Genomic DNA, 25,967 nt, shown 5'->3' on the forward strand with positions numbered 1-25,967 from the left:
CTTTGTAAAATGACTGATGTCTGCAGCAATTCTATCAATGCCTTTTATTCCAGTCATGAGAGAAAGGAGACAGGGGATGCTAGCAAGAGTCAAAGATAACATCAAAACTCAGTCTTAATTTAAGTAACCTCTAAAAAGCTCGGCTTTACCCATTTATTAGGGTAAAGAGACGAACTTAGCACACGTTTCCGATGACCATTACTACTGCCTTGTTACATGACTGCTCCAAATACCTCCCTGCAGGTGATCCTGTCACCAGCGACCACAGAGCACTGCTTGAAGTCTGATGAAGTTGCAGCTACAGGATGCTCCAGATCCAGGGAACCGACATAGCAGAGACAAGAGCAAAACGTGAGTATTAAGCAGTGCCATCTAGTGTAGTGCAGGCACTCATTCACAAGGAAGGGAGCCGGCCTCCGGGCGTTGTTTAGCCTTTAACTGGAAGAGAATTACAGGACTAAACCCATACACACCACAGAAGGGTTTTGATGGCAAATACAAGGAAAAGATGCCAGAGTGGGTTTGGACCTTTTAAGTTCTGCCTGATTTGCACCCTGGATACCCAGCTCCTCCTTTTTTTTTTTTTTGGATCTTTGCCTGAACTACAAAGAGGGGAGTGTGTCTGCATAAGCCTCTCTATAGATTTGAGCATTCATACTGCCGGATTAAGAGACCCATTTGAGCACTGCAATGACAGATGGTAAGAACTTGGTTGGAGGGAGCTACCAAACCAATTTGTGTACAGCACCTGGTACTGCAAGGCTTTAAGGGAAGCTCTAGCAAGATTTGAAGCCCCTGATGGTACAGATGCTTTCACTAGTGAATTAGAAGAACTCCTACACAAGAGGTTAACACACTGCCTAGTTTTAGGCATTGCCCATCCTATACAGAGCTCTGCATTGCTTGGTGGTGAACTCTCTGCATTCCTTATTAGAGTTTACAATTGCAACATAGTTCAAGGACAAACATATAGATAAAATACTCTATGAAATCACATCAATTGCTGTTAAAAAACAATGGACACATACCACAATCAAATCTCTCACATAGGTCAGCAAGGATTGCTGTAGTAAAATAACCTTTGCATCAGCTGAACATTTTCCACTCAGCAAGCATATTCTCAGTCCTCTGTTTCTCTTGAGCAGGCTGGCAGACTAGCTAGCTGAACTGAACTGAATACAGGCAACATTTTCTAAGACTCCTCCTAAAGGGACAAAATCAGTCACAAGCATAACTCAAAGCCAAGTAAAATAGGTAAGCCAAATCTTACCACCTGACTCCTTCCAGCTCTCTACCATCACCTACATAGCCCGCAGATCACCCAGTTTTGCATAACAGAGCCTTATCCTTAACATAACCCAGCCTTTTTAGCTCTAGCAGGCTCCCTCCCTTAAGTAAGCTGCTTGTTAGCCTTATCTCATCAGCTGGGAGACAGCTGATTAGTTACAGGTAGAGGCTAAACCCATCATCTGAAAGCCCCATCTCACATGTGACCTGATGAATTATACTTTTTTTTAAATGCATGGAAAATGCCCGTCTTCCTAAGCACATACTTCGAGAATTACACGTTACTAAGAAACCAGGTGAAATTATGTGACCTGTGTTATACAGAACAATGCGTTAGATGAGACACTGGCGTCTTCCTTCTTAAAAACTATGAATGTATTTTGGTTTGAGCAGTACAAGAAATGCTTCAACTTGTGCCTGAGTTGTAAAACTACGTGCCCTACTATGTGAGAGCATCATTGTCACAAAGAAACTGTCTCTTTAAAGGAAGTAATTTCTTTGAAAATGGTTATCTATAGAAATGGGCAAATTAAAGCTTTTGAGGTTTTCAATTCTCAGTTTGGGCTTCTAAAGTAATCACCTCTGCAGATAAATATAACTGTATGGCTGTTGTTACTCACAAAACAAATATTTGGAAGTGTACTGAAAAGTAGAAAAAACCGGGAGCGTGGGACAAGGGGACGGGAAGGGCGAAGCCTGCAATGGCCGGGTGCTCCCCACCTGCTGCTTCGCCCCCAGCCCCTCCTCTGCCCCTGCAAAGCGGGGAACTACAGGAGAGATTTCTTCTCACCCCTCTGCTCTTCTGCTCCGCTATCCTGTACCTTTGCAGATTTGCCTGGTCTCCAGAGGGCCTGATCTCCGGGTTGGAAAATGCTGCGTTAACACTTCACCGGCCTTGGGACGGGGAATGACAGTGTCACCGGCCTTGGGAGAGGGAGCGGCTGGCGCCTGCGTGCTCTGCAGCGGGTTTTCCACCAGATCGTGGGCGGCGGTGTGCGACCTGCCTCCCTGTCCCCTCAGAGAAGGTGCATCCCTGCCTCTCTGCCTCGTTCAGCTGGGAAGCGGCAGGGGAGGAACACGCCATGCGGCTCTCCAGCGCCAGGCTCGTTACACCGGTCCCTGGCTGAGGCTGGCAGCAATTATACAAAACCCCAGAAGAAAGTGGCCTGACTTTACGCTGCCCGCTCGGTAAAACCTCCCTCCTTTACAGCAAGATCTTTGAAGAGCACATGCCAATATTTTTGGCAATATGTCATTTATTGAGAAATCTGGAAAAGATGTCCCCTATTATTCCATCATGGATCCCGTCAAAAAACTCATGATGAGGAAACAGCGTCAATTCTCCCACCAGGGGCTCTTAGAAGCTAGTGCTAAGAGCAGGCAGCTTCAACCATCCTGATGCCTCAGGGACCGCCTGGTAGACATGCCCTTAGATTTGGCCCTGTGTATAGACACAAGGTGCAAGCTAAATGTGGTGGTGATTTTTACATTTTATCGCTGTGTAATTTCAAAATGCTTTTTCAGAGCCTGTGTAAAGCAGCCAGGCATAGCATTCCCCTGAGAAATTTTGCTGTACAATAAATTATTTTCACCCGTATTTGCTAGCAGCAATCCAGTTCCCAAAGCAGGTACGATAGTGGGGGTGGAGGTCTCAGAATAGGCAAATCCCTTATGCCCAGTACACTTCTTACATGGTATCAATAAACCTAAAGTGTAGGTTTGTCCAGCAACAGTGATTCACATGAGAAACTGGAGTAAGCTTTGGGGGGGGGGGGGGAGTGATTGCAAAATTCCCATCTAAAAAGATGTTTTTAAAAGAAGTTAAGCGTGAAGCGGTTAAGTGTTAGCAGTGCCAGAGTCCAGCCTAGCAGGGATCTGTCAGTATTGCCCTGCCTCGGTGGATTTTATCCACTAACTGAAGGGTTCTGAGTGAGTTTATCTTGAACATCCAGACCGCACTCACCACATTGAGCACCCTTCTTAAAGGGACGGTTCTTCCTTGCTATTAGAAAAATGTCTGACTAAATATTTAGTGATCGCTATCAAAAAAATTCAGCTGGAGAAATAAAAAAATCAGGCCATTGTGGATGTCCTCAGCAAAATTATACAGGATGTCATCAAAAACAGGAACTGTCCCAATAGCACCCTGATCTGGGCTCACTCTCTAATCACCTAATTGACCCAATATTGCAAATAGGTGAGGTTCTGAGTGCTTTTTTATTCTTCCAAAGTCGCTGTTACCTGTTAAATTGCGCTGCAGATAGCAGCAATTTTCCCTCCTTCTCCCCCATCCTCCAAAAATCTCTAATGCTTTACAATGCATCGCCACTTATTGCTCATTTTGCCACCTGAACACTCGCATAGAGCTGACTGACTAATCTCTGCTGTTAATGCACATCAGTGGTCGTCAGATCACTCATATCTGAATCATTTGTATCCTCTGCAAGCTGAGTCTCATTCAGGTGTTTAACATGCTAGTCCAAGTGTAGCTCTACATTACAGTCATTTAGTAAATGAATGATTGTTTTGGTCTTCAGAAAGGAAGGTGGGAGAGGGGAATATTTTTGTTTTCTGTTACAGTGTTGCTGCCACCTAACTTACACAGAAAAAAATGTTATACCCAGTGTCTAACTCTTCTTCCCTTACTTTTTGTTCGCTTAAAATTAAAGATTTTTTAAAATTGTCTTCACTATATCTTGATATGAAGTTAAGAAAAGCAGTTATGAGTTGATCCTTCTTCAGAAAGAGATGATGCATGATTATAGCAAATAGATTCAACTTGATCATGGATAAAATTCATAGAAGGGTATATTCTGTGAAGTAAGTAACTGACATGAATAGTTCAACCTGTGGATTCTTTTAACAATTTTTTTACCGCTATATCTACCCAGACCTAATGTGGAGGGAAAGGGCATTATTTTTACAGACAAATTTGTCATCTCATTTTGTTAAAAAAAAAAGAAAAAACAGTGAGAATATCTAACTATTGGTTTTCTCACCTACGCTTTAAAGTGCATGTTTTACTGTGTATGATCATTGCTTTTGTTTTATTTCTCAAGTATTCTGTGCCGTATGTAAAATCTGTTCTATTAACAATACTGTTTATGCAGAAAGAGTGGTAGCATTGTAGCCATGGCAGTTCAAAGACACAAAGTTTGCAGGAAAAAGTAACCTCTTTGATTAGAACAACTGTTATATTCATTTTTCCAGCTGTAATAAAAGACACTCCCTCCTCTATCTTGACTCTTTTATATAGCTATGTATGTTGTAATGGCTTCAGATGAACTATACAGAACTGCCCAGAGCTACACTTTGAAGTAATGTTTATTTACAGTTCTCTGTATAGTTGGTCTCCATGACTTACCATCAAAATACCGAAAGGGTTCTCCTTTTCCTTGTGAGCAGTAATTTTCTAGGTCAAGTAACATTTGCATTGAGCACTGCTCAGAGACAGACACTCTGCTGGATTTAGACAGTACAATTTGATGCAGTGGCTGGGAAGATCTTGGACAAGTATTGAAACAAAAATTCTCTGCCTATTTTAAAGTAGATTTTTCCTTCTTATTTCATACACCTCAGTGAAAGGTGATCAGGAATAGAGAGGTCCTGGTCAGAGAGGTCCAATGGTGTCTTATTTTACATTTAGTTCTGCATAACAAAATCCATGGAGAACTATTAATTGATATTTTGGGATATCTTCAGTGTGGCAAATGCAGCATCATTTTGGCTCATCCAGTGGAATTCACTGAAATCCAAGTCAAGGTGTCTGCTGGCTTCAGCAGCGGCAGGACCTCATTCTTTAAATTGGGTCCGGGGTGTAACTTACAAAAGTGCCCGGAAAAATCAAGAACTCACATTCCACTGAGATGGACAAGGAGTGGGGCATCCCGCTTCCCCCTGAACCCCCGTGGCAAACGATAACCCACATGCCTTTTGGAAACGGCTGCCGTCAATTAGATGTCAGCTCCTCAAGTAGTGCAGGAACGGTGGGGTGAAATGCGATGCTGTGTGCTGGAGGTACTCGGGCTAGATGATGATTAGGGGTTCCTCAGCCTTAAAATCTTTGAATCCATATGCCAGACAGAATGTCCCACCTGAACAGCAAGCATGTAGCTTACGTTATAGTCCTTCACTGTACATTTCCCAAGCAAACGTAAATAAAGGGAAAAATGTTTGAATCATACTTACTAGTTACAGTAGGAGAATATAGCACATAGGCAGCTATGCATTAGCTATTTGGTGCACGTTTATAGATCATAAAGCTGGAAAGATGATTTGTGATTATCTATTTTTGTCCTGTATTACACAGGTTACAGGACTTTCTTGAATTAACTCCTGTAGGAACTAGAGCATTTCTCTAAGAAAATCAATCAATTTCAACTTCAAAATGTCTAGTGATGGAGAATCCATTACAATCCTTGGTAAATTGTTCTAATAATTAATTACCTTCCATGCTAAAATATGCCTAGTTTCAAATTTCACTGGTTCTTGTCAGACTTTTTTCCACTTGACTGAAATGCCATATATTATCAAATTTCTACTCTTCTATTTCTACAGGGAGACGGGAAGCTTATAAATGATAACCAACTCTCCCCTTAACCTTGTCTTTGTTAAGCTAAATAGATTGATCTACTTAAGTCTCTCATTGAAAGCCATCCCTTCCCCTCCTGTAGCCCTTCTCTGAAGCCCTCTCTGTTGGCTGATGATAGACCCAAAAGTGAACCCTACTTCAGTCACCACTGCACCTCTGCTGATACAGAGGCAACACAGCTTTACTCTGAGAAATCCTGCACCAGATACGAGGCATTGACCCTTTGACTCACATCCCTGGATTGAAAATTTACATTTAGCAGATTATTCACCATTAACCATTACTCTTGATTTTTTTTTTTTTTAAGAGAGCCTTTATACATATGGACAAGACCCCAAATCTATAAATGTATATACCGAGCCCTGAAATGAGCCTGGAGATCCTAAGCACAGTTAGGCTAAGTCTGAAATGGGGCTGATCTGTCAGGAGTTGTGTGCCACAGAGAAATGATTTCTCTGAAGAAGTCAACTGCTTCTCTAGATACACTAAACTGTGCCTCAGACATGGAGAACAAAACACAGCAACCCCCTTAACAGACTGCTTTTCATGTGTACTCCAAGATCTGTGACCATTGCTTGGTTTCCCAGACAGAATTGACGATATTTGGATTTTTCTACGACACTCCACACAGTCTTTTTGGATGTGTCTCTTTTCCTGTTTGGGAATGGTACCCACCATGGCCAGGACACCCAGCAATACCAGAGAGTTACAGACAGAGCGGTATCTGGAAAGGTCTTTTACCTTTAGTTACCCTTTAGGATATATTTCATGCTCACTCTTTAAAATGGGCCAATGAGAGAACTTCTCATGTTGTATCTGTACTTTGGGATGGTTTTGAGAACAGAAGTGATACAATTTGCCTTCAACACACCATGATTATTTCCTGCAGTATGTTTGCAAACCTGCTGTCTGTTTTCTAGGGATACTGCATCTACAGATGGATTTATTGTATTTTAATTCATTCTCAGAGGCCTGTAGCAAGTGATGGGCTAAGGGATCACCTCTTTCATGAAGCCAGATGTGTAAATAAAACTGATAGAAAAAAGCAAGGTGAACAATTGGGCCGGTCAGCATGAGCTAATGTATGACGGACAAGTTTTGGTCTAGCCTATGTTCTTTTTCTGTTTCCTCTGATTAATGCATACATGAAATAGAAAGTCACTAATATGCCAACAGGTAGCTTTCTGCCCATGCTAAGCACAACAACAGAGGGGGTGGTTACAGAGCGGGGAGTCTTGCAAGTTTGGAGGCAAAGGCCAAAATGGCCTTTTCCTTCCCATCAGAGACTAGGGAAAGCACCATGGCCATGCTTGATCTTACACAGAGAGTAAATATCTTTTTAAAAAACCAACCAAAACCAAAACCAAACAGTAAAAACAGTAGAATAGCTTCCTAAGCTACCCTGCCTATGGCCATGCACATCTCTACCTCCCCAGTCTCTGGCATGACTAAGAGTAGTGAAGGCAAGATTTTGCTTATGAAGTTGAGTGCGTTACCCGATGAGTAAAATTCCCCTACTGAGTCATCATTTCTCTAGTATGTAGTATCTGTATAACAAGTTGGCCAGAATTTCAACACTGCATATGGCTTTTTCACACATGAACACATTTTTAATCGCATATTTGTTTGAATGGGGATATCAACTTCAGAAAACAAAGTACACCTCTGGTTCAAAAAATGGCTGTGGGAAGTACAAGGAGCTTCAGTTTTACTTTCTTTCATAAGAACCGTAATGCAAAGTTCAATCAGAAATGTATGAAAATATATAGAGCTTAACACTGCAAAGTTCAGTATGTGTTAAACAGAGTGAGGACTTTGCTAAGGCAGCATTGTTCTCTATAGGCTACTGGTCATAAATACAAATATTCATGCAATCTTTCCCATTTCAGACACGCTGCTGTCACTATTGAGGTTCTTCACTAAGCATTTTTTTCTGTTTCAGAGCCTTGAAGCAGTATCCAATGGGCTATTTTTTTTCAGATGGTCTTTTCCTTTTGGGAAGAGAGAAATCAAAATTAGGTAAGAGAACATGCTGGTTCAGGTGAATCATGTCCATTAGCAGCAATGGACAAGCCTCAGAGGTACCTTGGAGACTTGCAAGCATCCAAAAGACAAGGCACCAGGATCATTTTTGTTAAAGCCACTTTTGCATTGCTTTATATACTAGGGAGTGCTCATTAAATGGTTGGGGACAGCAGGTGGAGAAATGCCACTGCTTAAAAGAAGTCCTTCCTGAAACAAAACAGACATTTTTGCTGCCTCGTGCTCCATCTCTACCTCTCCATACCCCAGCTCAGAGTCAGGGGCTGTATCAAAGGGGTGCCTCGGCAGAATGGTCACAGTGATGCCCAGCTCCATCTACACTGTTGTAAGACTCTGTGGATTTCGTCCTGAGTAACACGAATATGGGATTAAGGAAACACACAGGCACACTGAGGTCTAAATAAACCTGCTTCTAATAGCAAATAACCTGCAAGGCCTTGGTAGGTGCCGTGATTCTGGCAGATCTCCAGAGACAGAGCACAGAGGGGCAGTCCTGGGCTCATACCTCATTTAATTCCTGAGTGCTGTCATCTTTCACACTTAGTGCCTCCTTGCTGCACTGCTTGCGGTAGGGCACAGCTGGTTAGCAATCAGACTGCCACAACTATTTCCCTGTTGTCGCAAACTATTCTGGATTTTTGTTTCTTTCTGCGGGTTTCCAGATTGACATAGAGGGTTGGGAGAGCTGCGGAGCATAGGGGAAACATGGAAGAGGTGTTTTGCAGACCCTCCTTGACTGAATGTTCCAAGGTACTTACAGCAGGTGGGACCTGTGAGGAGGTCCTCTCCAGGCCTGTATTCCTAAGCTGGGAGACCTGCAGGACACGACAACTATCTCCAGCTCCATATCTTGGGCATTTTCTACACACAATGCCTCAAAATTCTCTACCTAATTTGATTTGTGGCAGTGTCCCGCTTCCCTACAGGTGGCAGGGACCATCCTTGGTCAGGTGTCCTCTCCTCACTCCTGAGGGGCGAGGAATAACCCAGTCATGCAGGGCACACAGAAAGCAGCAGACCAACAAACAACCAAACCCAAACAACCAGGAGAACCCTCCAAACCAAACCAAAACTGCTTCTTGGGTCTGAACCAATTTTACTCGCTGGAAATTAATGGAGATCTGCACCCCACTTCTATTTATAAATCCTCAGTTGTTCCGAGAATTCTTTTTATTTAATCAATTCAGTTGTTTGTGTTCACTTTTTTAATTAATGATCTTTCTTTTGTTGTTATTGTTCAGAATGGGGTTATACTCAGTAAAATTTATTCAGTAGTTTAACAGGAACAGAGACCAGCATAAGGAGTGTGCAATAGATAAGCTTCATTTGTTGAGTGGGGAAAAGTCACATGAGGGCAGATACTATTTATACTGTTCTGCTGCTTAAAGTTGATGCTAACGGCACTGACTCGGTGTTTTGATGATAACTTTATTCAGGACATTGAAACGGCGCATAAATGTTACCAAGTCAAAAGCTACCAGTAATGACAGTTTCTGAAAGGGCACTTTTTTAATGACCATTCTGGGACCCTACACATATAACCGCAAAATGTGCATGGCATTTTCATTTAAAGAGCATGGCAAGCTTATAGTGAAACTATGGTGGCAAAAATTTGGGAAGTACTTTGAGCAAATTTCACCTGTGAAGCAAGATCAATTAGGTTAAGGAGCTGAAACCCATAAAATAGTGAAGGAAGTAATATCTGCAACAAGAGGTGACACTCGTTTCTTCTGTTTTGGTCTTTAGCTAGCAATCTCTAATGTTACGAAGTGACAGGAGGACACTCCATGCTGCTGATGCAAAAGTAAAATTTGGATTTTTCTTTTACATCAGATGCAAAAGTAAAATTTGGATGGTATTTTATACCAGGGAGGGATTAATGTTGTATTTTGCCAAATATTTCAGATTGAGTAATTATCTTCTTCTTTTTTCTTCCTCCACAGTTTCCTCCTGTTGTAAGGAGTAGAGTGCCAGCCGGTTAACCACACTCTGCTCCACTGTTGGCTTTGTGTAGTAGTGCCTGACACGATGGCTGTAGAACCATATCTGGAACTTTCTGGCAAAATTTCCAATTATCACATCTTCCTCCATGGCAGTAAAGTTGAAAACACTAACAGAGATAGGCTGCTAGCATTTTCAGCACTGCTTTATTAGTCCTGGCTTGGTTTAGACAACACACTGGGTGATATTGCAGTAGCTGGTTTATATTAGTATTGCTCTAGCTGAGAAAGATACATTACCTCTAGAAAGAATAAAAAATCCTACACACACAAAAAAAAAATTTCTTTGTGCACACCTCCTTCGGGATAAAAGCAAGCAAAGTTGAATGTAAGGCATCATTATAACATTAAAAAACATTCGATGCCCATATACAAACCTTAACACATTTGAAACATTCTTTTTTTTCCACTGTATGTTACATTTTTACTCCCTTTTCCTTTCCTTACTACTAAGGAAATGAGGACATTTGCATGAGAACAAGAGCTTAGATTCTTAAAAGTTTGTCTATTCCTGCTTGTATTTTCCTGCTCTGAAGGGATCGGAGCCTTCTGTAGAGGCTATCGTAATTGCTTCCAACCCAACGAGCTGTGATGAATAAGAAGCAGGAACTTTTAAACAAAGATGCTGTTTTCATGCAAATATTCTCAGTAATAAAGCATTGAGTAAAAGAAATATGTAAAGTTATGTTTTGCAGAACTGCTACTTAAAGCAAAGCAGCTTTGTAGCACGAAGTTGAGTCTGAATTTTTATAACTGCAGTAAGGGCAAGTGAGTTTGAGTATTTTCCGTAAGAGATTCCAAATGTCTCCAAACAAGATTGTTAAAAGGCAAAGATGGAATATATCCCAATATTATTCTCATCAGCATCATCAACATCACTCTATGTGAAAAGTTCCTAATCAGAATTATGGCACCATTCTCCTGTTCCTTTATAAACCCAGGAACATACAGCCTCTTTCCCCCAAAGGTTTAGCAATCTAGTATGTTCTTATAATCCATCGCCGAGTCATTGCCTTGGTCTACCCCCTCTTAATTTTCCAAACTCAGCAGTAACTGACTGAAACCCACTGAAAAAAATAGAGAAGAATATTGGAATTGGAAACAATAGAGAATTTGTAGGAAACATTTATATTCAACAATAACAAATAGTTTAGGCTTCGCTTCACAATAGCTCACTCAGTAGATAAATCAAAAACCAAGAGGCGTTCATTTGCTTGCAGTTTTCATACATTAATATCACCAAGTATCCACCTCTCTAGTTTCTGATCTTCTAAGCAGCAAATGCCTTGGAGTTATCATTAAGACCAACTTTCTAGAGTGGTCCTTTGCCAGTACTATTAGTAGGTGGAACGGTGACTATTTTCTCCTCGTGGAAGCCATGTGACAGCAGAGTCCTACCTCCCCAAATGTAATGAGGTGACTGATCATCCAGCCACTTGGGGAATTTTGTCACGTACCCAAGACCAAAGGAAGACAGCGCAGACAAGTCCATGCAGTGCGTGAACACTGACTTCTGCCTCCACAAGTGGTAGGGCTGCCAGTGCTCATCGGTACTGCCATCACCGGGCTGTAAAGGACGTGACAAAAGACTTCCACTGACATTCTCCCCAGAAGAGAGGAAAAGTGCTAGCAGGTACGCCGCTTAAAGTAAATCATTTGGACTTGCAGTTTCTTTATTCCTCAGTGCATCTTCTCTCAGTTCAGCGTGGAAGATTTTCAGTCGGCACAGAAAGCGGACTTTTCATCGTAGGTCATGGACATGGCAAGTTAGAAGTGTCAAAATCATTTTTCTAACTATGTTGGTGAACAAAAAACCAAGAGACAGAAAATTCTTACCCTCAAAGGCTACCCTTAACCATCCAATAACTCCGTATCAAGCACTGTGCTGAAAGATTATGGTGCATGTTTTCTAAACACTCCTCTTTGGCAGAAGTCAGATCACAGATTTCAGCCAAAAGCCTTCTCTTTTTTTCAGCAAGTTTTAAAAACTTGAAAGTGTCTTCTCAGCTTTTTCTATGGACTCAGTGCTACGTCACCACAACACTGTAATTTCATCTAGAAACACTGGTAACTTTAATGAGAGACATCACGCCCCGTTCTGCCTAAGTCTTCACTTTCTATTGCCAGTGGACTCGTTAGAGCTGATAATTCCAAAAATACAATATTTATAACTTATTCATGATTTATTTTAAACCTCTTTCACAGCCTGATGCACATGAGGCAATTTAAATCGCCAAAATTCTGTTTTGCAACTAACACTTCATTACACTGAATGGAAAAGTTCACACATCTGTTGGTGTTCTATTGTTTCGGGCTGGCTGCACAGCAAACAATCCAGCAAGGCACAGATTCGCCGTAGGAAGGCTGTCTCCAAACCAGAGGACAGAAACTTCCATCTTCTGACAAAGGCAAGCGAGTTCTGCAGAATGCAGAACGCAGAAGAGCCTCAGTCCGTGGCATCGAAGGACCGACACAGCCCCTTTCCTCAAGGACGCTAAGGCAGACTCTTTGCGTTCAGCTGAGTAATGGGCTGTCACTAGAAGTCTTGACAGAGGGAGGATCTTGTGCAAGCCCTTTTCGTTGCAAGGAGATTCCCGTCTGTGTTATTAAACCCTGTTAATCCTGATACCATAAAACCAAAACGGTGAACCTAACCTCATGCAATTTTCCTCATTTAAATACAATCTTACACTTCTAATTTCAGAGTCTCAGATGATTTAAAAATTGGAGATTAAAAATCTGCATTCTGAACTCATCATATGAATTCTGCTGAAATTACTATAGACATACATATATATATATGGGCATATGTAATGAGTATAGGTTACGCAGATACATTCTACATATAAAAGTGAAGTCATGTACCATGCAATTGACTGTATTTAGATCACAAATTCTTCATGGTAAGCAGCATTTTTGTGACCTGTGCTGATCCATTGCCTGGCATGGTGGGGTTCCAGGATGCTCCTAGGACTTCTGCCCAAGTAATTTAATGGAAGCAGTAATAAAATGACCATACTTTTCACCAACGCAAATCAAAAATCCTAACTGTAAAACAAAGAAACAAACCCAGCTGAGTTAAATATTATGCTAGTTTCTACACTCCATCCCCACTCCACGCCACAGTTGGTTTTCATCCGCTTTTGTTTGTTCTCTCTCCTGTCATTAAAGAGTTTGAAAAAATAATGAGTATTTCTGGTTTTTTTAAGGCACGGTCCAAACTTGACTGACTTTAGGAATTTGTCTCTGCTGAGAAGGCATATGGCTCTTTACATGTTCCAAAGCAGTACTTCTGGATATGGAATTATTTTCTGATATACTAAAGTGCTCCTGCAGTATTATTTCAAGCATTTCACTCAGGCATGCTGAAACTGTCTGTATCACCACTCCTGGCTACATCGCTTCCTCCTTTCCGCCCCCTTGCTTTGTGAGCTGACTTTGGATTCAGGCATAGCACGGTATCAGTGTGATATGGAAGTTACCGAGACCCTCAGCAGGAGGTTGGTTTGAGAACAATTATCTGACAGAATTGTTTAGCAGTGCAGCCCAATCCATGTTATGACCCTTTTTCTCAATGTAGATATAATGGCACATTAAAGTAATGTTACATCTCATAAAGCCTGCTGGGTGAGGGTTCAGCGAGGTTCCCCTCGTTTCCCTTCTGCACAGCAGTTTCTTTGTTACTGCCTCCCCTCCAGATCCTGTGATGGACGGGAGTCCCGCGCTCCTCTAACACTGAAATGGGGCTGCCAAGATAATTTATGGGTCCTGTGGCCAACAAAAAGTCTCAGGCCTCCTTGGGTTATCTCTAAGTCCTACTTTTCTCCGCCCATTGTGCCAGCTTGTCCTCTCAGATTTTACAGATGCCAGGAAAGGTTTTGGCAACACAAACACCCTTCAGCGCGCTGCTTTTAAACAAGTCTTCTCCTGGCTTCGCCTATGTCTGCGGCGGTGTTTCTAGACAGAAAGCAGAAAAGCAGAGCGTAAACACAGGACCGGGGAGGTGGGGGAGAGGGGAGAGGGAGAGGGAGCGGGAGAGGGAGAGGGAGAGGGAGCGGGAGAGGGAGAGGAGCAGAGCAGCGACAGTGGGCACGAGTTGGGTCAGGCGGGGAGATGGAGGCCGGGTTGAGGTGCCCACGCGTGGGGCCGGCCCGACAGACCAGCGTGGTCTGGCTGGGGTGCGTGAGGAAGGGTTTCTCCCGGCTCTCTCAGCACCTTCCCTTCTTGCACTAGAAATCCCGGCTCGGCGTAAACAGTTTTGCTGGCACCGCAGGCCATGGCAGCCTTTTCCTGCGGAGCGCAAGGTGGTGAAAGCAGAGGGTGCTCGTCACTGCCCAAGCCTGGGCAGGAAAAATCCACAGCTGCCTTTGCACCGGGTCCTTCCGGGCCCTGAGTAACTGGCAACCCGGGCACAGGCAAGCCTTCTGCCGAGGACGCCGAGCGAAAGCTTGGCAACCCCACAACCCCCTTCATTTCGGCGCAACTGAAGGGAAAAGGGCACGCGCCGGGGGTTTCATTTGATTTCGGCCTCCCCTCCCAGCCAGCAGCCGCACGACGAACGCCGCACCGTGAGGCGGCCGCTCGCTGCGAGGAAGCACGGCGCGGTGCCCCGGCGCAGCCCCGGCTGCGACGCCGCCGCTCCGGCCGGCCGAGCCCCGGCCCGCCCGCCCGCCCGGCCGCCCGCGGGGCCCCAACGCGCGGCTGCACCCCCCCCCCCCCCCCCCCCGCGGAGCCGGCGCGGAGCCGGGTTGCGCGGAGGGTCCCGGAGGCGACAGGAGATGCGGGCAGCGCTGGAGGAGGGTGCCCCGCGGGAGCGCGGCCCCTCCGCTCCGCCGGGCGGGGGGCGGGCCGCGGGGGAGGCGGCCGCCGCGGAGGGGCTTCGCTCTCCGTGTCCAAGGGAAAGCCCGGGCCGGCGACGGCCACGTGCCCCCCGCAGGGACCCCCGCCGGGCCCGCCGCAGCCCCGCCGGCCGGTGCGGCGCAAAGTGCGCGGTGCCGCCGTTCCTCCCCCGCTCCGCCGGCGGCTGCGGCGTGCGCGGGCCGGCGGCGGGGAAACGGGGGGGAGCGGCGGGGGGGGGGGGGGCGGGGGGGTCCGCCGGGGGCGCGGAGGCCGCCAGCCCCCCGCCGCGGCCCTGCGCGCGTTTCTTGCTCCAATAAGCAATAATTAGGTCCTAAGCTAATGATGTGTCAGCTGATCCGCTCGCTCCGTCTGCGCGCGGGGAGGGAGGGGGCTGCGCCCGGAGACATCGCCATGGAAACGCTGCCCTCGCCTCTTCCCACCCCCCACCCCCCACCCAGACACCCCTCCCCTCCCCCCGTCGGCCCGCGGCCGGGTCCGCGCCGGCCCCCGCGCCCCGCCGCGCCCGCGGAGGCGGGGGCGCCGCGCGCGCCATCCCGACATGGGACAGCGCTGCCCGTCACCGCGCCGCGCCGCCGTCGCCACAGAAACTTTTGTCCCGGCGGCCAATCAGGGCGCGGGGGGGGCGCGGAGCGGCGCTGGGCCCGGCCCGGTGCGCCGCCGCCGCCGCCGCCGCCAGCCCGCCGCGGAGCGCAGCGCAGCGCAGAGCAGCGCGGAGAGCGGCGCAGAGGAGCGGAGCGGCACGGCGGTGCGCGGCCCCCGGCGCGCAACCCGCGGCCGGGCCCGGGTGGGACGCGTGCCCCAGCCGCGGAGGTGCCGGCTGCGGGCGGGGGCGCGGAGCCGGGCGCTGGATGGCGGAGGCTGGGGCGGGCGCGGCCGCGGAGAGGCGACGAGAGGAGAGCGCCGCCGCGGCGCCTTCCCCCCGCGGAGGGGGTGTCCTGCTTGGCGCGGCGGGGGAGACCGGGGAGAGCGCGGAAATCTCCGGCGTGAACTGAAACTGTGGCAAAGGGAGGGGAGAAAAAAACCAAGATTGCTTTTTTTCCTTCTTCTTCTTCTTCCCCCTTTAAAAAAAGGGGGTTTTGCTCAGCATCCGCACGCAAACTTACTTGAATGCCTTGTAGCCAGTTTAGCCCAGAGACCAAAGGATACCCCGCACCCGAGGAGTCCTACATGTGTGAGCACCATCATTACACTGGCAGAGCAACGGAGAGCCGCCTCCTTTCCTTTACCAACATCCTCCTGGGACTGATCTCTCTCTCCTCTGGTCCAATATTCGAGCCTATCTCGTATTTATCTGGTTTGGTGGGGGTTTTTTGTTGTTTTTTTTTTTTTTTTACCTCCATCTGCTGGGATTGCTAAGTAAATAAATAGAGGAAAATTCCTAAAAGGGCACCTGAAAATTCAGTGGGACTGAATATGAGGAAGTGAAATGCTCACAGACATTTTTTTTTTTTTTTAATTAAAAAATATGTACTTAAAACGCGGATCGGATGTATTAGGCTTAGAAAATAGCAGGTAAGAACTTTCTTTCTTTCCAGTACCTTCATGCCCGGAGCGGGGATATCTAAAGCAAAGCCGCCCAGCCCTGGAATAAAGGGGGAGCAGAGAGACCAGTTTGCCCTTCAGTGCTTCCTCCATCCTGCGCGGCGAGGCTGCTTTAGGGAGAGGCACAGCCCGCCAGGACAGAGACAGAAAGCCTTTCGAGAAGGCAGCCGAGGGCTGCCGGGGCGGAGGAGGGTGGGCTTTTTTTTCTTCTTTCCTTTCCCCCCCCCCCCATCTTCACCTGCACTATCCAGGGTGAATCCAGGTGCAGCTGATGTATGGAAAAGAAGAAGGATCCGAGTCAATATTTTCTTTTCTCTTCGCTAAGCCGAGGGATAGGATTTTAATTATTCATCCACCCGAACCCTCTCCGGGTAAGACGCTGCTGGAGCCAGTGGGATAGTCCTGCCTTGCACAATTATTAAAGAGACTGATCACGTACAGTGGAAGGATAAGAGGAGCCTCCACCAGACCCGTTTTGCCTCCTGTGACAAAAAAAAAAAAAAATAATGAAGGAGAACATTGCCACACTATTGAATTGATTGCTGCCCCCCCTCACCCATCCCCCTCCCGGCCCCCCACCCCCCCGAACCACCACCACCACCATCACCAACCACCACCACAACAAAAAAAAAAAAACCAACACCACCACCACCAACAACAAAAAACCCCGCTGGGATCTGCCTGCACCGGGACCTCCTTCGCTCCGGCTCGGAGGTGGATGCATTTTTCATGAGCGCTGGGTGAACAGGTGCAAAGTGCGGCGGGGCGGCCCGGCCCCGCACCCCGGCCCGCTGCGGGGCGGCGTGTGCGTGTGCGTGTCTGTGTGTGTGTGTGTGTGTGTGTCTGCGTGTGTGTGCGCCCCGGCGTGTGCATGTGTGCGTGTGTGTACTAGGAGATTATGGAGAGCAGCGACCGGGACATGTACCGCCAGTTTCAAGACTGGTGTCTCAGGACTTACGGGGACTCAGGAAAAACCAAGACGGTGACCCGTAAAAAATACGACCGGATCGTCCAGCTCCTGAACGGCTCCGAGTCGAGCTCCACGGATAATGCCAAATTCAAATTCTGGGTCAAATCTAAAGGCTTCCAGCTCGGCAACTCGGACGAGGTCAGTGGTGGTGCTGGAGGAGGGAAGCAAGTGCTGTACGTGCCAGTCAAAACCACGGTTAGTAGAGAATTGTCTTCCTTGTTCTATGTCGGCCGCTGCAGCCCGCTCCGGGAGCGAGAGGCACAGGGGGAGCCGCAGCCACAGTTGGCTCCTTCCTCCCTCTTCCCCCAAGTCATCATCACCATGTTGCGTTTGCCTGTCACATTATACACCGCCGAGGTCTTTGTGGGTCCTTTTATTTAAAGCGATCGTGCGCACAACACACCCTGCCGGGTCGGTGTCGTTCTCCTCCTCGTCCTCCTTCGTCCCCCCGTCCCCCCCCGGGGCCGCCGCGGCGGGTTTAGGGTGCGCTATTGTCCCGCCGCCGCCGCTCCGGCCATTGTGCCGGGCCCCGCCGCCCCGGGCAGCGGCCCCCCGCCGCCGGCGGGGCTGATCGATGGCGCACGGGGGTAGCCTGCCTGGCACAAAGCCAAGCGTGGCGCCGGTCGGTGATTTGGGGGGGGGGGGGGGTTTCCCCGGGATATCAGTTGGTGGGTTTTTTTTCCTTTTTTTTTTTTTTTTAGATTTTTTAAATTCATTATTTATTTATTGTTATCCCGCAGCCCTTGAGCCGCCGAGCGGCACGAATGTGCCTGGCTGGCTGTGAAGCGCCGGCTGCGGTAGTAACGGCGGCGGGGAGAGAGGATGCTCAACAAAGGGGGAGAGGGTTCCGCATGAGCGAAGGAAGGGTGCATTTTGTTCCTCTTTCTGGGCTTGCACGAGTCTCGCAGCCATAAGGCTTAAAACTCAATTTGATGCGCTAGGGTAGCGTGGCATCCCCCGGCAGGCGCTGGAGCTGCAGAGCTCGGCGCAGGTCTGACAGCGGGAGAGCTATTATGCTTGGTGGTGGCAGGAGCGACAGATTTTGCTATTTGAGAAGATGGGGACTGTTGGCTGCAAGTAGGTTTTGCCTATTGAACTCTCTTAATGTATCATTATTCTTACTTCTTCTGCTCTGGGTCACGCAAGCTAAGCTTCTTTTGTCTGTGCGTGGGGCGGGTGGGGAGGGGGAGCTGAGAAAGGAAACCTGGCAATTAAAAATATTCCTGCCTGGGCATTTGGCTTGGATGAGCAATGTTCTCCCTTTTTTTTTTTTTTTTTTTGAGTGGCAGCTTATTCTGACCTAACGGGAAGGTTGCTGGGTGGCGCAGCAAAGGGGGCTTCTTGGAAAGTATTCTGGGTTGGGTTGTGACGTAGGCTGCTGGGGAAATCTGCCTCTCTCTGCCTCGCTGAAGTCATAAACCTGGGCATTCCCAGGGGCCGGCTTGTATTTGCCCCCTTGTCATCAGCGCCGTCATGGCTGCGAGGAGGCAGAGGTGGGAAATCAATTTTAAGGAGTTTACAAACATGAAGATTGAAAGTGAAAGAGAAGCTCTGGACAGAGTTTGTTCCCTCTCTATGGTTTTTATTCACCAAAGTGTTCTAGGTCTGCCTATAGATTCAGGTTATTTGGCAGATTTCTGTTCTACCGTTAGATGACTGATCGCTAATCTCTGACCCCAGAGGGTACTGTAGATACAATTTATAATGAAAACGTTGTCTATAGCAGAAGTCTCCAATTAGGTTGGTATTTTTTAATATCTCTTCTGCTTACTGAAATAATAATTTTGGAGAGCCAGTAGGCAAGATCGTTTATTCCTAAGACTATCCTTTTCACTGCAAGTTCAAAACTGTAAGCGAATTCAGTATTTTTTAAAATTACATTGACTACACTACTAAATAAAAAGGCTAACCTTAATTTTACATGATGGAATTTAAAAATTAAGTGTTGTTCTGAGCCTCTGAAACACAAGCCTCAGTGATGATCAGCTCGTCTATTTTCCCTCACCTTTGCTAGGCCATGAAAGCCTGGAGTCCCATCTTGCATCCTCTCTTCTATTTTATTTTCAGATCAAATAATCAAAATTTTTCTCTTTTTTTTTTTCCTTCAGAGATTTCAGTCAGAGGTCGAGCACCTTGCTGGTCTTACCTTTGTTCATTTGGGGGAATCACACCCTCAACTGTGAATATCTCTGTATGTCCCTATATATGTATTTATATTCATATAGAAGTAACTGTCTTTAGATAGCTTAAGCAACCAAGCAGGCTTCCTAATAAAATAAGGATGCCTGCTAATAAAATCAAGAAAGGAAACTTAGCATGACCTATCTGTAAGCAATTCCTGAATATCTGTACATTACTTGAACGACGACATATTGTTGTGGTTTAACCCCAGCCGACAACTAAGCACCACACAGACTGTTGCTCACTCCCCCCACCCAGGGGGATGGGGGAGAGAATCGAAAAAAAGTAAAACTTGTAGGTTGAGATAAAGACAGTTTAATAGGACAGAAAGGAAGGAAAATAATAACAATGATAATAATAACAATAATAATAAATGACAATAATAATACTAAAAGAATTAGAATATACAAACCAAGTGATGCACAATGCAATTGCTCACCACTCACTGACCAATGCCTACTTAGTTCCCAATCCGCCCCTCCTGGCCAGCTCGCCCCAGTTTATATACTGGGCATGACATCATATGGTATGGAATATTCCTTTGGCCAGTTTGGGTCAGCTGTCCTGGCTGTGTCCCCTCCCAGCTTCTTGTGCCCCTCCAGCCTTCTTGCTGGCTGGGCATGAGAAGCTGAAAAATCCTTGACTTAGTATAAACACTGCTTAGCAACAACTAAAAACACCAGTGTGTTATCAACATTATTCTCATACTAAATCCAAAACATAACACTGTACCAGCTACTGGGAAGAAAATAAACTCTATCCCAGCCGAAACCAGGACACATATAAACCTTTACAGGAAAGGTCTTGCATGTAGGTAAAATTTCCTCCTGCTGGCTGACATAAATCTGCTGTCCAACATAAATGAGAAAAGGTGATACTCAGCACTCTCATACAACATTCAGCTCTGAGAAACAAATGCCGCCCCCCTCCTAAACCCATGAATCTGGTGTCACTATCCCATCACAAAAGGCAGAGGAGTATTTAAGTAGACCCGTAGGGTGGCAATGGTTTGTGCGAGCTATTGCCAGGGCAGGGGCAGCGCCTGCCAGGCGCTGAAGGCTCAGAAACAACCCATTTGACAGAACAGGGATGCAGCCCCCGGTCCAGAGAAAGCCAGTGGCAAAGCTCCTATTGACTTCAAGAGGCCTAGGATTTCACCCAGTCAGGAATGATAAGTTACAGGCGGAAAGACTGGGTTTTCATCAGACAGTAATTCTTTAAAAGCCCATTCTCTCATTTCTTTAACTCTTACTAATTATTTAAGAGTTTATTAATTCATGGCCATTTAGAAACATCCCCACTGTTTTGGTTTTTTTTTTCCTCTCTCGTTGTTATCCCATACATTTGAGCTCGTCCAGTCTGCAGAGACAGCCACAAACAGTAACAGATCCCCAAACTGTGAATCTCCCCCTCATCCTCTCCCTCTTTTTGTCCATCACTTGATCTCACCATAGGTAAAAGTAATTTCAATTTAAAATTAATCACTGCTGGCAGCATGAGTGCTCCCTCTGCAGTAACAGGATGGATGAAATTACAAGTTGGGCTCTACAGTCACAAGCTGGTCAAAAATAAGCAAATATTCAAATACTTCGTTAGGAATTATTCTCTCCTTGAAGCTTTAAGATTTGCTGCTCAGCTTTGCTGTCAGCCAGAGAGATTTGCTCCTGATGGTGCTGTAATCCACTGCTGCTGGTAATTAGACATCATTACTGCTGCGTTAAAGGGAAAGAGAGAAGGAGAGAGGACAGGCTGGGGCTAATTAACTACTTGATTCTAATGAAAGAAAGAGAGCCTGATAGCAACTGGGAGGTTGCACCGGAACAGGCTAGATGTACAACACAGACTTAATTGAAGCAGGGGTGTCTTGCAGTCTCACAGTAGCTGAGGCTTGGTCTACTTTCGTATTCTGTGGGCAGTAGCGCACGAGGTATTATTCTGTTTTTCCCTTGCCTGGTTGGTAAGTAGCTCAAAATTACAAGCCTATCTTCAATATCAAGTTTAAGCACGCCAGCAAGGAGAATGCATAGATGATTATGTGCTGGCTTAATCTATTTTACGGGTATGGTCTCCTCAAGAGCAACAGGAACAAATCAATTTCTGAATGTTCACATCCCTCTGCGGCCTAGGAGATGCACTTTTGGTCACCAGGCAACAACATCCCCTGCAAAACAGCCATTTTAGGTCCAGAATGGGACAACACACAGTAAGGTATTCCTACATGCAACCCAGTGAGTATCTCACTTCTGCAACTTTTCAGATTGCTACTGTTATCACCGTAGGTTTTCTTTCATTAAGCCCAAGCTGCACTTTCATAAAGTGGTGAAATTGTGCCTAGCCTGGAAACACTGTATAAACATGTTAGGCCAACAAATATGCCAAATGGCTGACAGTATCGACTTTTAATGGTTGGTACTCACAACCCATGAGGAGGCGTAGAGCTAGTATTTCTAGTATAATATCTTTTCTAACCGTGTACATGATTTTTATGGTGGATTTTTTGGTGTGTATTTTCTGCATAGTTCTTTAACTGGAACTATTTATTGATTGGCAGCTTGAAAACCAATTTCGTTTCACCACTTTTCTTTCTCTTGCTTGATGTCGTCCATAGACACAATATGGCTTCTAAAATCAGTCTTGATTTAAAAATAAGTTATAAAATAACGGCCCAAGCTGTATCAGCGGATTCTAAGCAGAACTTTCCTTTAAAAAAGAAGGGCCAAGATGACTGCAGGATACCTCTCAAATATAGAATTTACACGGTATTAGCAAACTAATAGAATATAACCTCAAAGGCCAAGTTCAGATTGCTTTTATGTCATTATTAATTTGGAATGACTCCGCTGACTTTAATGAAATCACAAGCCTAATGTATGAATTTTCCTGTGTCTTCTTTTATGTTTTCCAACTATAAGCATGGAATGAACTTTCATTCAGAAACGAAATTTGTTCAGTTTAGTTAAATCTTTAGATCCTCCAGGAGGATCTGGTACCTCTTGGATTGCCGCTAGCAGACCAGTGAGGCTCTCTGCAGGTGCAGGGCTGTACTACTGAACCTGATTACAGGATTTAGGGCTTAAAATTACAGGCCAGTCAGTTCTATGGAACAGGCTGTATCCCAGCCCACCTCTTGTTCTGTTAGTGATGAAGAATAGTAGATGGACGTACGAGTTTATGGTTCGTTTGATTTTATATAAATGACTTTGTTTATGAACAATAGAAGAAACAGATCACAGTATAAATAGCTTATATGTCAAAATATGGTGATTTAAATTATCTTATGTTTTAAATTGTTTATTATTTTAGGGCATTTTATAGCAATCTGAAAATATGCAGCTTTGCTTCATTGCGTTTCTCCCCATTTTTGTAGCCATCCATATTAAAAATGAATAAAAGTGTTTGTCAAATATATATTGGTAGCTCTGTAGCCTACTGAACTGCCAACACATAATGGCAGTAAGTACCACAGAAAGGTGATGCTGAGGGTGAGCTATAATTTATCCCAAGGTACAATTCTGCGGTAGTTTACAGTCCCGTTAAATGCACCTTCCAGGCTCAGAAGCGGTATTCGAGCCCTGCCGTATCCGTCCCGTTCTAACTGCCCACCACATTTTCCTTAACCCCTGTTCAGGTCTGTAGAGCTTCATCTCCTCCAGTTACCCGCAGCCTCTGCCCTGCCGTTTGCAGAACTCCCGATGGACTCGGTGAGGAGGGATGCTGGTGAATCAGACAGACAGTGCTGGAAAATGGTCATAGCAGATGGAACAAAACCGGTTTAGTTGGCAACTCTTAATGCAGGCATTCAGCGAAGTGTTCATGAATAAAGAGAATAACTCTGCCCTGAAATGTAAAAATGTTAAAGCGGCCATATGTAAGACGCCATCTCCACATGCGTGTGTGCGAGAGAGAGGCAAAGGGAGACGGGGATCTGAGATTTCTTGGTAACAATGTTAAGCTAGAATTTTCCAAAGAAACACGAGCCAAAGAGAGCAAATTTATTTTAAAGTGCTTCTTTTGTAAAACTAGAAACTGTTAACGGTACTTTAGAAACATTAAATAGGGTGTAGCAATACCATAACAAAACCTACTACTGATATATCCATCCATGCATATAATGAGACAGGATGACAGATTCAGTGCTATCCCCTGGTAAAGGCCAGGCTTATAGCTCGAAAGCCCAAATCTTTCCACTGATCCAAAATAAAACCTCCCAGTTTAATTTTCGTGCTGCTGTGAACCTTTGCCGAGAAGACTGAGGCGACAGTGAACTTGGTTCTTCAGTGTCTTACCCTCAGCCTCTTGTCAGTGAAGCTGCACTGGATTCAGTCATGATGCAGCGCGGCAGGGACTCCAGCTCAGACACTTCAGCCCTGATTTTCTTCAGAGGTACCGCATGTTGTTTCTGTGGCTACATAGCTATGTGATCAGTGAGAAATAAGCAGGCATTTGCTAGCAGGTTGGTGCTAAAATGGGCTGATAGGCATCAGTACAGCATAATGGGATTTTTTTCTGATCTTTTTATGGAGACATTTTGTTTCTTTCACCAACTTTTGGGGTGATCACCATTGCTCTTGTTCAACGCTCTAGACAGAAAGGAGACACAATCCAGAGAGACTACACACATATATACACAGAAAGACTCCATGTAGAGAGGGCTTATCATGAACACAGGCCCCTGGGGGAAGAGGGCAAGTGCTAGTGCTGGATGAACGTGGGAGTTAATGATTCAAATTTCATTTTACGCTACAGAAATAAATTAAAATGGGCTGACATTGAACCGTGAGTTTTGGTCTGCTGTTGAAAGGAGGCACCCAGCAGCTGTTGGGTTTGGTCTGAAGGAAGCTATTCGGGTCCTGATCTTTCCCTGTACGCAGGATACACCTGTGAGAGTTTGCTGGTAAAAGAGGAACAAAACAAGCAGGGCAAATGTTGAAGAGAGATATAAATGAGGTAGATGTGGAGAAAGATCCTGAGACAGCGTGGCAGGAAACACTCTCCAAGAGAATCATACCAGATTCTGCAGCTTCCCATGCACCACAGAGCATCACAGGAATCTTTTGTTCCTTCTTGAGTAGGTTGACCCTGGTCAACACAGCCTCCAAAATGAGCAGAGCTTTCCAGGACGTAAAAGATGTTTTTATCTTGTATATGTCATTTTAAACCTGCCAGAAGCCCCTCTGACTTTAGAAAACTCAGGAGGTATTGGCTGGTGCATGAGAGTTGTTTGCATTGTCCTGCAGCAGCACTGAAAGCGATCCTGTAGCTTTCTTAAATTACCTTTTTGTTCTGTTTAAATAGATGAGCCTCAAAACCTTACATTTCCACTAGCAAGTTATTTTTTAATGGTTTATAAACATAAAATATCCAGGTAGGCATCGCCAATATCCAGGAGAGGCTTGCTAAAAGTTACGGCATTGAGCATTCTTCCGGATGCAAATGGATTTTCTTAGTGATGATCAACTTTATCACAGACAGTTGTACGGGCTTCTAACTGCTTATTCAATAACTCTGCAAGCTGCAAAACCTGACAGTTACTATGTGCATCTGCAGGGATTACAGCTAGTTGTTGAAATTGAATTGTAGGGTTTGAACCATTTAGTTGTACATGTGGATACTCTTCAACTTAAGGGGCTATCTGTAGTGAACATTTTACTTAATAAATCTGATCTATGTTAGAGTTAACCTCAAGTAAAGACTTTTTTCAGAAATAAATATTCTGTATAGACTTGGAAGGACAATTTTTATTAAATGACCTACTTGAGCCTAGGCTGAAACTTATTCAACCTTTTTCGCTTGAGAGCCTATAATTAAGCTCCTCTGGGAAATGAGAGGTTTTATATATTATATTGCCAGTAAGGTCTGTGTGTCTGAAAGTTTTGTAAATTTTGTTACCCCAAAGTTTTTAATACAACAAGAGATGGATGCTATAACATTTTGACTGTACTTAAGAAAATTTAGGAGGTGAGATCACTTGCACTTAAATGACTTATGACTCTAACTCACCGTACAATTTTTAAATGAGTACGTCTTGTGATTGCTCTGTTTGTTGCCTCCGGACTTATACATACCACTACCAATACTGCCAGGTGGATTTTGTAGAAAACTTTTGTTCAAGGCAGATCCAGAGCTGAAGTAGCTGCCACTAAATCATGACCTATCTGTAGGGTAAAGCAGCATTGTGTTGGCATATGGGAAATCAAACTTGTGAAGGGACTAGCGCTCACTACCCTGAGCTGATAGAAGATGAGCAACAAGCAAGTAATTATACAAGTATTTAGATACAATAAGAGAAGAACAGCTAAAGTATGGCCAGAGGTTTCAGCAGACAGGAAAGTCAAGGAGTATAAAAAGGTTTCACAGAACTTTATTTTTCAGTGTGTATCTTCTCTGTTGTGGGTGATGAGGAAATACCTATCCTGGGTTTACATTTTTCAAGTGATGAAACTGAAGAATGGTCAGAAATAGAGAAATAAAAAAAAGAGGTGATGGCAAATCA

General features: G+C 45.3%; 1 protein-coding gene across 4 annotated transcripts in view; it reads left to right on the forward strand.

The window, feature by feature from the left end:
• The first annotated feature begins 17,221 nt into the window (after positions 1–17,221).
• NOL4 (nucleolar protein 4) overlaps positions 17,222–25,967 on the forward strand; it is a 195,570-nt gene continuing 186,824 nt past the window's right edge. For all 4 annotated transcript variants that reach the window (XM_050891571.1, XM_050891573.1, XM_050891574.1 and 1 more), the window contains exon 1: positions 17,222–17,488. In XM_050891571.1, the coding sequence (XP_050747528.1) occupies positions 17,222–17,488 (267 nt within the window). The remainder of the gene's footprint in view (positions 17,489–25,967) is intronic.

The sequence above is a fragment of the Gymnogyps californianus genome, chromosome 2, assembly GCF_018139145.2.
Source record: "Gymnogyps californianus isolate 813 chromosome 2, ASM1813914v2, whole genome shotgun sequence".
Taxonomy (NCBI): Eukaryota; Metazoa; Chordata; class Aves; order Accipitriformes; family Cathartidae; genus Gymnogyps; species Gymnogyps californianus.